The sequence below is a fragment of the Zonotrichia leucophrys genome, chromosome 1, assembly GCF_028769735.1.
Source record: "Zonotrichia leucophrys gambelii isolate GWCS_2022_RI chromosome 1, RI_Zleu_2.0, whole genome shotgun sequence".
Lineage (NCBI taxonomy): Eukaryota > Metazoa > Chordata > Aves > Passeriformes > Passerellidae > Zonotrichia > Zonotrichia leucophrys.
Window position 1 is genome coordinate 60,907,339 of NC_088169.1, and position 14,500 is coordinate 60,921,838.

At 40.5% G+C, this 14,500-nt stretch overlaps 1 protein-coding gene across 1 annotated transcript in view; it reads right to left on the reverse strand.

Annotated features, from left to right (window-relative positions):
• The window catches only part of EPSTI1 (epithelial stromal interaction 1), a 49,965-nt gene that overhangs the window by 20,535 nt on the left and 14,930 nt on the right, over positions 1-14,500 (reverse strand). Inside the window, exons 4-6 of the mRNA XM_064714302.1 lie at positions 12,271-12,344; positions 11,555-11,638; positions 5,857-5,930 (exon numbers count right to left, since the gene is read on the reverse strand). Of these exons, the coding sequence (XP_064570372.1) occupies positions 5,857-5,930; positions 11,555-11,638; positions 12,271-12,344 (232 nt within the window). The remainder of the gene's footprint in view (positions 1-5,856; positions 5,931-11,554; positions 11,639-12,270; positions 12,345-14,500) is intronic.

A 14,500-nucleotide genomic window follows, 5' to 3' on the forward strand; every position in this document is an offset into this window, starting at 1 on the left:
TGGGGGACTCACCTTTTGTTGGAGGTTACACGGTAAAAAATTATATGAAGTTGTTAACACATCAAATTCATGTATGATGTTGATGGCTCTTCTGCAATGCGCTTTACTATGAAGAAAGGCCATTCTCTAGATATTTAGTCCACCTGTTTTCCAACAGAAATCCTCTCAGTAGCCACATACCAAGCTTAATACAGTATTCACAGACTTCACTGGCAGTAATGCAAGATCATAGTACAGATGACTTGGACAAACCTAATGATAGTTATCAAACACTGCTGTCTTTGGCTAGGAGGATTTCTTGTCTGCAAGCTCTTGAGCATCTGTTCCTGAGTTTGAGGATAAGAACAAAAAAGTGGCACTAGTTCATCTTAGGTAGAAGGCTTCAAGAAAGTATAAAAATAGGTTGTTTAAAGAAAAATAAAAAGCAACTTTCTCAGCAAAATTATTTTCATCATTTTCTACCCACACTCAAAACTAATCTATCCTCTCAACCCACCTGCTTTTTTTGTTTCCCTGACTGGATGAAATAACACAGCTTGGCTGTTCGTTCCTCCCACCAAGTCATCCAGTATTCCTGGATGTTATTTTAGATGTAAGCTTAGTTTATTATCTGAAGTAATAAGCATAAATCCAGTTTTAAGGAAAATGCAGTTTCGTATAAGTCTATTGCATTCCATTCTGTGTGCTCCATCTGCATGTGCAATCTGCTTCTATATTTTCAGCCAGCTTGCATGGGCAGATTAATGCGCACAATTAGAAGGCAACCTCACAGGCGTTCAATAAACTGCTTTCATTATTACACTCAAGAGAGCCCCTTTGGATGTCTATAAAAGCCTAGTTTTCTGCCTGTTAGCTAAATAATTGACAACGCTTAAAATAATCAGGAGCAAATGAACAAAACGAAGACAATTGTGGCAAAAAGAAGCAAACAAAGGATTCTCAAGGCTGCAAATGCTTTTTGTGCAAGCCCTCTTTCATTCTCTTTAGCAACCTGTATTAAAAGTCTGGTCAGGTTTACACTTGCACTTCTGTGGGGAAAATTTGTTGCCAGCATGCTGTTTGAACCACACATCATAGGGGACTGAAAACTGGCAAGGACACTAGCATTTATCCTGTAAAAATTGATAAATAAATAAAAATTCTGTTTTGATTCAGGTTTTATTCTCCTGCATTTTATGACTTTTGAGAAAGCTGCTTTGGCAGGCCAGTGTATATCAGCTTGGTTTGGTGAACCTCCTGCATTGTGTTTGGAATATGCACTCAGAGACACTCTGGCAAATTCTGTTCCCAGTTCCAAATTCTGAGCAGAATATATTGAGTGCGCACATGTACCCAAGTGCAGCTGTGCCAAGAATTTTTACAGGAATACAACCTTCACAAAAACAGAGGCATGAATATGTAGCAAAGCAGTATTAGAAAATAATCCTATTTTTTAGACTATTTTTTCCATTACATAAATAGGTAGACAGCTATTAGAAAAACAGTGTAGATGGCTATTAGAAAAACAGTGGACTCCATCCAACACTACAATTTCTGGGAAGTTGAATACAAATATAATAAAAGCATCTAACTAGAGATCTGGGCCAAAACAGCATGGTAAGACACCCTACAGCTCAGACACAGATCCACACAGCCTGCACAGCAAGCCTCTGAAACAGCCAGTCATTACATATCCATCCTCATTACTGTTTAAATGACAAATGTTGTGTACTAACTAAAGAGGGAATGTCCTGAAAAATTTTGTTCCTTGTGTCCTTTAGGAAAGATGTGCACTTAGTTGTTCCCTCCCATGGATTAGTAATTGCAAAGTATGGACTACATGAGCCTCCATTACCTTCTAATGCACTCTGACTGAAACACAATCAGGCCAATAATGCAAAACACATCCAGGATACCCTGACTCAGAAGGAAGAAGTCCATTTTACGTGTAAGTAGTTTCTGATAAAAAGTCAGCACATACTCCCCATTTTTTAAATCTGGTATCTGCAGGGACAAAATCACAGCAACACTGTCACCAACAAATCTCTAATGTGCTTCTCTTCTGTACAGTAATCATGCTATGCAGCAACAACTCCACCCCAAAGTCTGCTCCTGTGTGCTCTTAAGGCTTTTAATACATAGCTATTTCAGGAGACACCTTGTGAGTTTTTTCTGTTTTAGTCACTGAACAAAGACTGAGTCCACCAGGGTCAGAGGAGGGCTGATCCCAAAATTGTGAGGCTTGCAGACTTTTTCATGGCAGTCTGCATGCCTGTCTAGACTACATTCTCACAAGACACAAACACATATTCAAGCAACTGTGGTAACAGATACAGCTGACTTTCAAGGACCTGTTGCACACAAAGAAGCTATTAAGGCTTTCAAGAGATGGGAAATAACTATATTCTGTAAGCAGCACAAAAGGTTACAGACAATCTTTCTTTTTAGCACTCAATTCATGTTAGACCCTTTGAAAGGGGATTTTAGTGGGAAGTTCTTGTTTTTATTGGTGACAGACATTTAATCAGAAAAATGAAATTCTGGGCAGCATCATACTTTATTGTCAGAGCATGTTAATGACACGAGAATCTTAAGTGCCTTTCCTTATCAAATAGAAGCGGCACTTCATGCAGGAGAGGTACTGATTGGGCTGTACCCCTTGGAGGCTGATACAGCTGGAGGCGGTGATCAATTTTAAAAGGTTTCCCACTTAATGAGACTGCTGGTAGGCATTGATCTCCTCAGGAAAATTGTGATGTTGCAGCTACAGATCGTACTGAGGACAGACTAACAAGGGAGCTTATCTTTTGAAATGGCTCTATAGGCCAGGACTTTGCAGAGGTCACTGCTTTATATGCAGCACATGACCTTCCTTCCCTCCATTCCCAGCAAGCAGAGGAGATCAAAATACCCTAGCAGAGACAGTGAGGAGAGGGGCACAACCTCATATTTCTTCTCTTTGCCTCTAGACGAAGGGCCTTAGAGGAGGGAAGTAATGAGTTACTCATTTTTGCATGGCAGGCAAAAGCACATCTCTAAATACCAAGCACTTCTATGTGAACATGTCACTAATAACCAGCAGTACTTCCATGGAGTTACTTCACAAAATCTGAAATGTCACACAGCTTTCGATTACTTTTGGATGCTGGGCTCCTCAATGCCAACATCTCTTAGCAATGCATGCTCAACAACCTCCAGCGGTACACCCTCCTCTTCCCGTGCCCACCAGAGAATTCCTTTAGGCCCAGGAAGGCAGTAGTGTCAGTGTGTCTGCAGAGGAATACATTCTGCACAGCCAGCTCAGTGTCCAGCTGAGGCTGAGCCCTGGGAGGCTGGCACCTGAGTCCTAGGCAAAGGCCCACGAACTGCCAACTCTTTGCAAAAAACAGGGCCTGGGGACCTGCCACTTTGCCAGGGGAATGGACAGTGGGAAAAACAACAGGAACCAACAACTCCTAGGCTTCCTTGTGTTTAGCCTGTGAGGGGATAAAAGCCCAGGGGTTCCTTTGTTTAGGGTGCCTCCTTGGAAGCACCAGCTCAAGCTGCTATTTTATTATTTAGATATTGCACCATGATTAAATTATTTAAGTATCTGGATGTCTGAGGGTCTGCAGTGGGAAAACTGGGGTTGAACTGGTAGGGAAACCTGGTTTGAATGTGATGTGATGGTGTGAGTGTGGGGAGTGTGGTTGCAAAGGGGCCTCAGTACCAGCTCAGGTGAAGTGACTAACAGAATGTTCCCTGGATGGTCTGACAGGAAAGGTTTCTTAACACTGCAGCATGCAAGGGCTTTGCTTTACCAAAATTGCATTCACTGGAAGTATGTTTTCAGCTCACTTCCTCTTGGTGAAGGATCCACAGGGCCCTCCTGGTGCACGTTCAATACATAGTACACACAAATATTGTTCTGACAGTTAAACTCAAGCAATGGAGCTTGAGGCACTGTAGTGATGAGCCCATCTTCACTTTCAGTCGCATTAGAGATGACACCAGCTGAATGCCCACAAGGCTTTCCTTAATCAGTGGGCAGAATGGCTGCCATGAAGCGCCCAGGCAGCCAGAGCTCCTGCACCACCTGGGGACTACCTGGCTGCCCACACAGAACATTTGGGTTGGACAAGACCTCTGCAATCATCAAGTGCAGCCATTAACGCAGCACTGCCAAGTCCACCACTCAACCATTTCCCTAAGCAACCACTCCCTGAGTACATGTTTTAAATACCACCAGGGATGGTGACTCAACCACTTCCCTGGGCTGCCTGTTCTGATGCTTGGCCACCCTTTTGGTGAAGGAATTTTTCACTTGCGGCCACTTTCTGTTTTCCTATGTTTCAGAGGGTTTGGGCCCACTTTTGCAAAACCAAATTTACTTTTAATGGAAAAGAGCACTCAACAGCAGAATTCATTTCACTCTAAACAAAAAAAGCTACAGACAGGGAAGGGGAAGGAAGGGAAGAAATATGTATTATTTGTAACTCAATATGCCTCAAGATAAAAAATCAGATTAAATGGGAAGACAAGAACCCTGACAATCCCCTGAGGAAAAGCAAGACCCATAACTGAGGACCTTGCACTGCAAAGATCTGATGTGTCTGCTGTTGATTTAGGCTCAAAGAGAATCAAAGGGTCTAGTCTGTCAGAAACAGGCAGACATCTAAAGTTGTGCAGTCTTCAGAACTCCTGAGGAATCAAGGTGTGTGTGTAAGCATCCACACCAGAACAAACAGCAAGCCAAACAGCAATATCTAGAGACAAATACTGGCAACATATTAAGGGAAAGAGCTATGCCTAAAGCCAAAGGAAAAATACAAGAAAAGCTGGAGTCAGTGACAAAGCACTAAAATGTCTGTACCTCAGAGAACAGAGTCTGGGCAAATGATGAAGGAACTGGAGCCACTAGCCTGGGACAGAAGTGACTTCTTCAAAGGTCACAGAGGAGGAAAAAGCAATCAATCAGGCTAAGAATGCAGGTGAGTAATTTCAGAAGCCAAAGATAAAAAGGGTAAAGGTGACTAAACAGCATTGTGTGTTAATTATGTGATAGAATCAGTTTGGATCAGTTAAAAACAAATAAATGGGGTGGAGTGAATGGGCAAGGCAGGAACTTCACTGCCAGTGGAATTAATTATATCAGGACTAGGCAGTATCTAAATTTGATATTAAAGAGGTATTCTTGGGAAATAGGTCTTTACAACTTATCTCCACATTTAAGTAGGACTGTGCTAAATAGAGGAAGTCCTCATTATTTACATGTGGGATAAACCTCTTTACTAATCAACAAAATAAATGGGTGGAGATGTAATTTGGACATTGTTTTGATAATTAGTCTTGGATTGAATGATTGCATATTGATTCAGTTAGAGAACAATTTTATAATTCACAATTTTCATTTCAAAGTGTATGTTTTAGGAAGCTAAGAGAGAAGTAAAGAACAAAATTTCTGATAGAATAAGGTGTAGAGGAGGCTTGATTATTTCACAGAATCATAAAATCACTGAGGTTGCTGGATGTCATCTTTGTCTGCTCAAATGGGGCCACCTTGAGACAGCTGCCCAGAACTTTTGAATATGTTCAAAGATGGAGAATCCACAACCTGCCTGGGTAACCTGTGCTCATGTTCAGCCACTCTCAGAGTACAAAAAGTGTTCAGTAGGAAGCGCCCGTGGTCCAGTTTGTGCCCATTTTCTTGAAATGGCAAGTTTCAAGTCAAAAATTGAAAAAAATAGCAACAGAAGCCAAATCCTTCCTGAGCCCCAAACCAGGGAAAAAATGCAAACAAATAAGATAATATTAAATAATAATTAAAAACCCAAACAAACAAAACAAAAGGACAAGTAGATAAGGAATTTTAGGTAATAGGTTTCAAATTTTACTTACTACTTTTGATCTTCAAGAAACATCTCTCTTCTTTGCATTTCTTCTTGTCTTTTTTTAACTTCAAGTCTCTCTGCCTAGAGCATTAAAACAAGGAAAAAATACTCGAGGTTTCCAAAAAAGAAAAACCAAACATCAATTATTTCAATTCCAATATTTCGATATTTTTTTTTTTAAATATCTATAGCAGTTGGGTACAGAAGTGACCCAATCTTAAATGTAAAGGTATTCACTCATGAACAAACATCTCCTAGCCAAGAGACCTGTTTAAATAAGAAAATGACATGGTGCTCCTAGTACCCATCTACCCAAAGGGCCTTGTGAGCTTTCAGAGCCATCATGTCACAGTCCGGCTGGGGGACATCTCAGGGTGCAGCTGATGCAACCTTGGTCCTCACAAGAAGGCAGAAGACCTAAACCACTGCACCAAAGCAGATGATAGTCCTGTGGCACTGACAGTGCAGCGATGTGAACGCATGTAGCTCACAGAGGTGACCTGCCAGGAGGGTTAGGTACTGGCCAGGTGAATACATGCTAAGACGAATGAAAGTGGGAGACATTTGTACTTAACCAGCATTCTTCTGCCTCAGATACCATATCTGGTGCAAGAGCCAACCAAATCCTTGACACGTAAAACTCCTCCATAAATCTGGACACTGCACAAATTATCAAGTCCCTCAATACAAAATTGCACATAATTTCAAGTGGAAGTATCATCTAAGCTGCACAAATCCCAAATTCAAGTAGAATAATACAGTAAAATAAAGCAAAACTAAAGAACTTGCTGCAACAGCAGCAACATGCAATTCAAACTAAATTCCAATGGAAAGGAGGCCAGCCAAATTTTGTTTTGGCTCACAGGATGCAGTTAGGTCCAGTGGGAAGAGCAGTTAAAAGGCAGTTCAGTGTATGAAAAGCACAAATTAGAAGTTCCAGCCTGAGATTTCATCCTGCTGTATTTTGAACTCCCACACTGACGTTGGTGGAGGGATGCTCCAGTAAGAGCTCCTAAGAAATGATCACAACAACCCTCATGTGGAGCAAAATACATTTTTGGACTGTCACTCTGCTCACTGCCCACCCTCAAAAGGAAAAAAGGTAATTGCTCAGTAACCCAGCAACCGGGCATTGCTCTGAACAGTGCCCTGGAAATTTCAGACAATACCTTGCAGAGATGGGAAGGGGGGTGTAGGTGAAAATGGCCCCTGTGGCCAGAGCCCCAAATCAGGGAGAGAATAGTGCCTGAGCACAGGTACTGTGCAAGGACAGGGAGAACAAGGAAGGGGAAACATCTAAGTGGGTAAGGGGTGTTAAGAACAGGGCTGAAATCCCCAGTTCCATAATCTTCTTTCTGTCCTGCAATAAAAAGCATTTCAGAAAAATTACAATTCTGCTGGCAGTTACTCAATCACTTTGCCTTTGGCAATTTCAGGATGCATATTTTTTAATTGGATAAAGAATGACTGTCTGAAAGAGATTTGCAAAACAAGTGCAAATTCCTCCTTTGCATGCACAGGATTAAGAAAAAAAATCCTTTCAGATGTCTGCAGATAGGAAAAGAGCCACTATGTTGTGTAATGATAAAAACTGCTGGAAGGCAAAAGACTTAGAAGCTGTTATTTGGAAAAAGGCAGTGAGCAATAAACAAAAGGAGGAAGGGGAATCTCTGAATAAGATGTCCTGTTCACTCATTTGACATGCAGAGACAGTGATAGAATGTATGACATATTGATGCAATTGAAATAATTTAAACAAACTGTAGTAAGGAACATCACTACACAGTATGGATGATTTTAGTGTTCAGAGGATATATTGTTTGGTCCTAACCTAGACACAGATGATGTGTTAGGCAAAAAAACTCCCACTCGTTTGCAAGAAAAGAAAGGAAAGAGGCAGAAAAGAAATCTTATTGCTTGTGTTATTGTCAAAGCTGATGCTGATACCCTTGAGACACCAGCCATAGCACCCAGGCTTTTCCCCAGGCTATTTACTGCCCAATACCACAAGCTGATGCCTTCACTCTCAAAAAGCATTGGATGTGGGATCCACCATCATATTGCAAGGCTCCTGAAAGTTCAAAAAGAGAAATTCAAAAAGTTCCAAAAAAATCCAAATCTCAGAGGACTTGTTGTGGTCTAGCTCCTAGCTAGTGACACCTAGAGAACAGCGATATTAACTTTGATAAATACAAACCTTCAGTACCAACCCTGTCTCCCACTAGATGAAAAAATAAAGGAATATCCTACAGCTATTCTACCACCAGAATGGTACTTGAAGAAAACTCCAGCATCTTGAAATTACACACTTGTGGCTGGTGTGACTATTTTTTACTCTGGAAGTTTACCCTAGGACACCTGCTTAGGGATGCATGCAAGTGACAGGCGACAGGACAGGCACATTCTCCAACTAATGACAATCTATCAATAGACATTGCCAAAGCACTCCACATTTGGCACCATGTTCAAAAAGCCAAGAGTGGAACAGCTGTGATATTGAAGGTAAACACATTGAAAAATATTAGCAGAAGGTCTGTAAAGTGCCTGGTTTTAACAAATTCCTGAAAAAAGGCCACTCATGCTGATTAACACAGTCAAATTAAAGAGCACATGATATGATAAAGAATAAAACAAAATTACAGCTTATCCTAAATAAGACAGTTTCTGAAGATGGCAGGACTATTTACTGCATAATGTAAGAGAAAAAAACATTGCCTTCAGTATAATCATACTGAGCCTTATAATTTCAAATTGTTTGAATCTTCTAATAATCAGTCAACACCTAAACTATAAAAGGAAATGCTAAAGGAAGGGTAACAGCAACAGAGATTTAGTGACAGGAAACAGAAATATCCATTGCACTGAAATCATCCAATTTTACATGCAACATAAATGAGAAAAGTTTAAAAAACAAGAAGCCAAGTATCAGCTTGCCTAAAATAAGCTGCTTACTTATTTTTTGGGTAATTTGACAAAATTTGACAGTCCTTTCATCCAATAGACACACAGGAACTTATGATCCAGTCTGGTCAAACACTGTGATGTGAAGGGCTGCACAAAAAATACCAACTCCTGACATCTACTACTAAGGAGAAAATAATAAAAAAACTACCTGTCATGTACTTAAACACTTTCTGTGGATTAGACACACATCTCAGCATCTGGGAAAAATACAGAAAAAGGGAATTCCCTGCTCATGTTACAAAGTCTTTTCTGAATTATTTAACCAATCATTAGCTTCCCATACCCAAACTCAGGCAGCCCCCGGTTACCCCATGAACAAACCCCAGCAGTCCCAGACAAGCTGCTTGTCTTGAAGTGCACGGGAGACCTGAGTATTTGCTCACAGAAGGTGGCCCTGTGGAGCGCAGAATGAAGACTCTTTCCTCTCTCTGGAAGCTAGAGAGAGACAAGGTAGATGCCAAGCTGGTCTTCCAGCAGCTAATAACCCCATGGTTAATTAAAGAATGACAGAGAGAGGCAGGTGGACTGGCACAGATAGTGAGGCAAACCCTCCATATTTGGGTACTGCTTTGGCAGACTCGCAGTTTTCGCTTGTTCACAAAGATAATGGGAAAGTGAATGCTGCTTTTCTCTGCAAAACCAGCATTAAAACACTAACATAAACAGATCCTAAGTTCACAAGCAGCACTGGCTTACAGTACATCATCTTTACAATCAAGGGAGAACTGAGCTGAGTATCAGCACCCGTTCTAGTCATCACACATTAGTCTATAGGGCTTCACCATTCACGTCTGTTGGCAAAGAAGCTTTCCAGCTGTGAAAGTTCCCGGGCTCCTGCTGATAAAACTGGCTAGCTATTATCTCCTCTCAGACTGTTACACAATTTGTTTTTTATTGAATGAATAATAACCCTGAGCAAAAGAAGGGCTGGCCAGCAAGAAAAGACAGCCTGTGAACTTGCAGAAAGACATGCTCTCAGCCAATGCCCTACAGGTGCAGTTGAATACAAATTTATCACTTCAAATAAAAAGCTCCTTTCCTTTGGTAAACAGAGCCCAACACTGGTGGTACAGCACCAGTAGGATCCGTGTCATTCTCAGGTCTTGGGAGCCTTTAATCTGTAGACAGGGTGAGACAGCCAAATTGGCACTTTCCAGTTGCTTTTCAGCATGCTCTTCCTAAAAGGTTAAATATTTAATACCTAATCATCTTCCAAGAAGAAATCTCCATCAGCTCAATCACTATTGTGGAAGACAATCTGAATAAACAAATTTAAACTAAGACTTTCCTTTCACACAAAACACCTCTGTTTTGTGTGATTGCTTTGTGGGTATATGTTTATTTAGTCAAATTAGTCTGTTTGGCGAAGATGTTTGCTGCAATGCTACATCCTCCTTCAGCAAAAACAGATACTTACGGTTTTACTGTCTACAACATCTATAAAGATTTTATAATCTGTGGGAGTGAAGGTAAGGAAATTAAAGAGCATGAAAACAAACCCGATACATCAATATATTTTCCAGGTGTAACTAGAAATTATAGCAGTCTTGTAACATTTTTCTTGTCCAATGCCCACGGGCAAACAACATATATTAAATAATTAATCTACTCTCTTCCACTGCTATCATCACTGTATCTGGAGCTGTACAAGAGATGGTAACAGCTAACAACATTTTCAGGTGATAGTATTTATTGTCCCTGTAAGCTATTGTGTATGGGCTTATGCCCAAAGTATAATACTAATCACTGAGAGACCAGGAACAGACTAACCCTCACCTAGAAGCAAATACAGTTATTTTTGTTTATGCATGCCCTTGCACGCCAAACAGTATCGACGACTTTTTAATTAACTCTCAACATTCAGTTTCTGCACTGAAAATCATTTTTACTGTTGTGGAAACAAAACGTGCAAACCTGAAATCTCCCTTTCTCTCCTTGTTAATGAGCACATCAGTATCATGTTCCCTCTCCTTTCATTTTTCATTTAAATTCCACACTGCGTTCTCAAGCCAGTACTACTTGGTTGCCACCAAGGAGACACAAATGAACTTTTACAAAGGGTTGTACAGCACAAAGAAGGAGATGCTTTATGAGAATAACTGAAGAAAGCAAAAAAATTAAAAATAAAAAAAGACAATTTTTGAGTGAGCTATCATTGGTGTCAACATATGGAGAATATTAGAAGGAAGAGTGATCTGGCCTATTAACAAGACACCTGTGTGTGTTGGCTGTAAAAGGGCTGGAGGGGCAGTTGAATTTCAGGGTGCTCTCATCCCAATGCAGGTAGACTACACTGACCTTTCCATGATTTGGATATCTTTTCCATCCTGACAGGTTGGATTTTCTTGTATTCTTCCCATGTGCACAGGCAATTATGGATTTCTATCAGGTCTTTGTGCCAACTGCTATAGTCCAATCTTAGAGAGGGAGCTGATGCCAAAGTGAACCATATAACCTGCACACAATTTACTCCTGACCTCCCTTTCTGCTAACTCTGCCAGACAGATGCAACAGAGAGGCTGGAGTTTCTGATGAGCCAAAGGAACACTCAAGCCCCCAAAAACCCTGGGCAGGCATCCTTCAGTCAGCTACAAAGAGGAGGAAGACTACATTTCCTAATTCCTCAATACCATCCAGGGCTACCACTTAATTTAATTAGCCAACTCCCGGTAGCTCAGCAAAATCAAACATCAAGACATGAACTGTTATATGGCTTCAAAGTCTGCAGTAACCAGATTTACCTTTTCTCTCTGAATTGCCTTCTTTTTCAGGATTTCAGCTTCTTCAGCTGCCTTTTTTGCTTTTATGTATTCTTCTCTTTTGTGCTGTGTGACATAAACATAGGAAGTTATTTTACATATTTATGTATACAAGGAACACATAAGGTAACTTGACTCCTACAGTGCACATCTTTCAAATCTAAAATGTGTTAGGGGAAAGTTTCTGGATTTTTTTTCACTTTAAATAAGACACTGAATTATGAAGGCCGTGCAACAGCTACTGCAATATTGGCTTTAAGAAGACTGAAAAATCTAGGACTGATAAATGGGCATCCATGCAAGGACTCACACAGCTGATTGATAACTTGCAAGCATTTATACCTCTTGTAACAGGAACAACATTTCCACATAAGCACGGGACAGGGTGGTACATTGAGCAATTAGTCCAAGCATAAGCAGCATGCTGGAAGATACAGCATGGCATTTAAGTGGCTTTACAACTGTTCTGGTTGTTATTTGAGATATCATCTGTGATACAGATTGCTACACATTTATGGAAAGATTTCTCATTTTCTTTGGTGCAGAACATTAGTTTCTGATTTTCTGCTGCTTCCTTCAGGTTTCATGACTTGCTCCTGTCAAGCAGCTGTGAGTTCATTTTATAGTCATACAAAACACTACAGAAAAAGCTTTCTTTTGAGTTCTAAAAATAAACAAATACATTTATTCTTACTGACCTTTTTCTGGTACTTAGATTGCAGGAGAATCATTTGTTGGTTTTGTCGTACTTGAGCCTCTGATTCATTTCCACCTTAAAAAAAACCAAAAATATAAATGGTACTTTGTATGAGCATTTTAACTGCAAATGCTGGTCATTTCAGAATACAGCAATATAACAGACTGGATGTATGAATATACAGGAAATTTTTTATAATTACAGTAGCTGTCTGACATTAAAGAGAACAGATAGGAGACCTTTTTGATAATTTTTTTCATCCATCAAAAGCACTTATTTACAGAGCACCCACTGTATCATCCACTCTACCAACAAATATGTCCCTGCAATACATGATCAGTTTACTGAGGAACTATTCCATTTTCAGAAAATCAGTCATGCTTTGCAGGTGAGTTTTCATTTTCACATTCAACTATCCCCACTTTTGCTCAGTTTGTCACACACATACAGTCAGAAATTCTATTGCTAAAAAGTTTATCTTTTATCAAATTTAGGATCTTCGACTCTTCCAGCTCCAATGGGATGCTATCATGTTAATATTTTCTAAGTAATGTCTTAGGGCTCAGGGAAGAACCCCCTTTCTGAAATGGAAGTAAAAGCCTTTCCTACAGACCTCACATTCATATCCAGGTCGTAGAAAGCATCCTTTTCCAAAGCCATGGATTCTCTTTTGTGAACATCTAAAGCTCTGGCCATAATGTTCAGCCTTCAATAAAAAGAAACAAAATCCTCACAAACAAAGAAGCCAGCTACACAAAGAAAGTGATACTAGGTCTCAAGGGATTGAGGAGTGACTTTAATTCTATTACTCTGTTTTATTTTCCAAAGTATTTTCTTGCTGTAGGAAGGGAAATAATTTATTCCCTTCAGTTGTTGCAAAAAATAACGACAGCCCTTACTCCATTCCGAGGATGGGGGCTGTATTTCCCCAATTTATTGTTTTCATGAGAAATTCCCCTTTATGTGCCTCCTAATTCTATAGAAGCAGCTGGACCAATCTGTGCTACCTTAGGTGTCTGATATCCTGGGCTGTATCAAAAGCAGCATGGGCAGCCAGTCGAGGGAATGTGATTCTGCCCTTCTGCTCACTTCTGCTCTGGTGAGACCCCACCTGCAGTGCTGCATCCAGCTCTGGAGTCCCCAACAGAAGAAGGACATGGACCTGCTGGATGGAGTATATGGGAAGGCCTCAAAAATGATCAGAGGGCTAGAGCACCTCTCCTGTGAAGAAAGACTGAGAGAGCCAGGACTGCTCCCCCTGGAGAGGAGAAGGCTCCAGAGAGACCTCCTAGCAGCCCTTCAGTACCTGAAAGGGCTTGGAAGACAGCTGGAGAGGGAATTTTTGCAAGAGCATATAGTGGTAGGACAAGGAGGAATGGCCTTAAACTGAAAGAGGAGAGATTTAGATTGAATATAATATAGACACGTTTCACTGTGAGGTGCTGAGGCAATGGCACAGATTGCCCAGAGAAGCTGTGGATGTCCCATCTCTGGAAGTGTTCAAGGCCAGGCTGGACTGTGCCTTGAGCAACCTGTTCTAGTGAAAGGTATCCCTGCCCATGGCAGGGCAGTTAAAACTGAATGATATTTAGGTTGCCTTCAGACACAAACCATTCTATGAATTGCAAGACCTTTCAGAAATGGAAGAAATACTAGGAGGGATCACCCTTGTCTAAAGGTAGCTCTCTTCATTTACTAATGGAAGGTAACTAATCTTTAGGAGCTTTTGTGACATTCAGTGAATGGGAGATCAATACCCTAAGCGTGGCAACATTTCTATGGGCGCAAATAAATCCCTAGATAAATTCTCCAGAGAGAATAGCCATAGAGTATACAAGCAATAAGCTTAAAGTAGCAATAAGCATCTAGCTGCCATTGTAGTGTCTCTTCCCCAGGTCTAGAAAATAAAACTGCTGCTAAACAGGTTTTGAAACCTATTAAATGCCTAATCTTTCTCTTTTTTTTTTTAGCATTTTAATAGCAAAATTTCTTTTGTACACTGTAGTTTTTTTGTTGGTACTAGTGGATGCTGTCTTGGAACAAATATTTTTCTGATCATTATTAGAAATTGGCTATAGCCTTTCAGCCAGGTTTAATTCACTCAAGCTGCCTTAGCTGTAATGTGTCAAATGCTTCACTGAAGTCAGAGGGTGTTGTGATCATATATAATAATATCAGAAAAGAGACTGCTGCATTTATCAGGCATGATTTGTTGCTCCACTTGTTGCTTA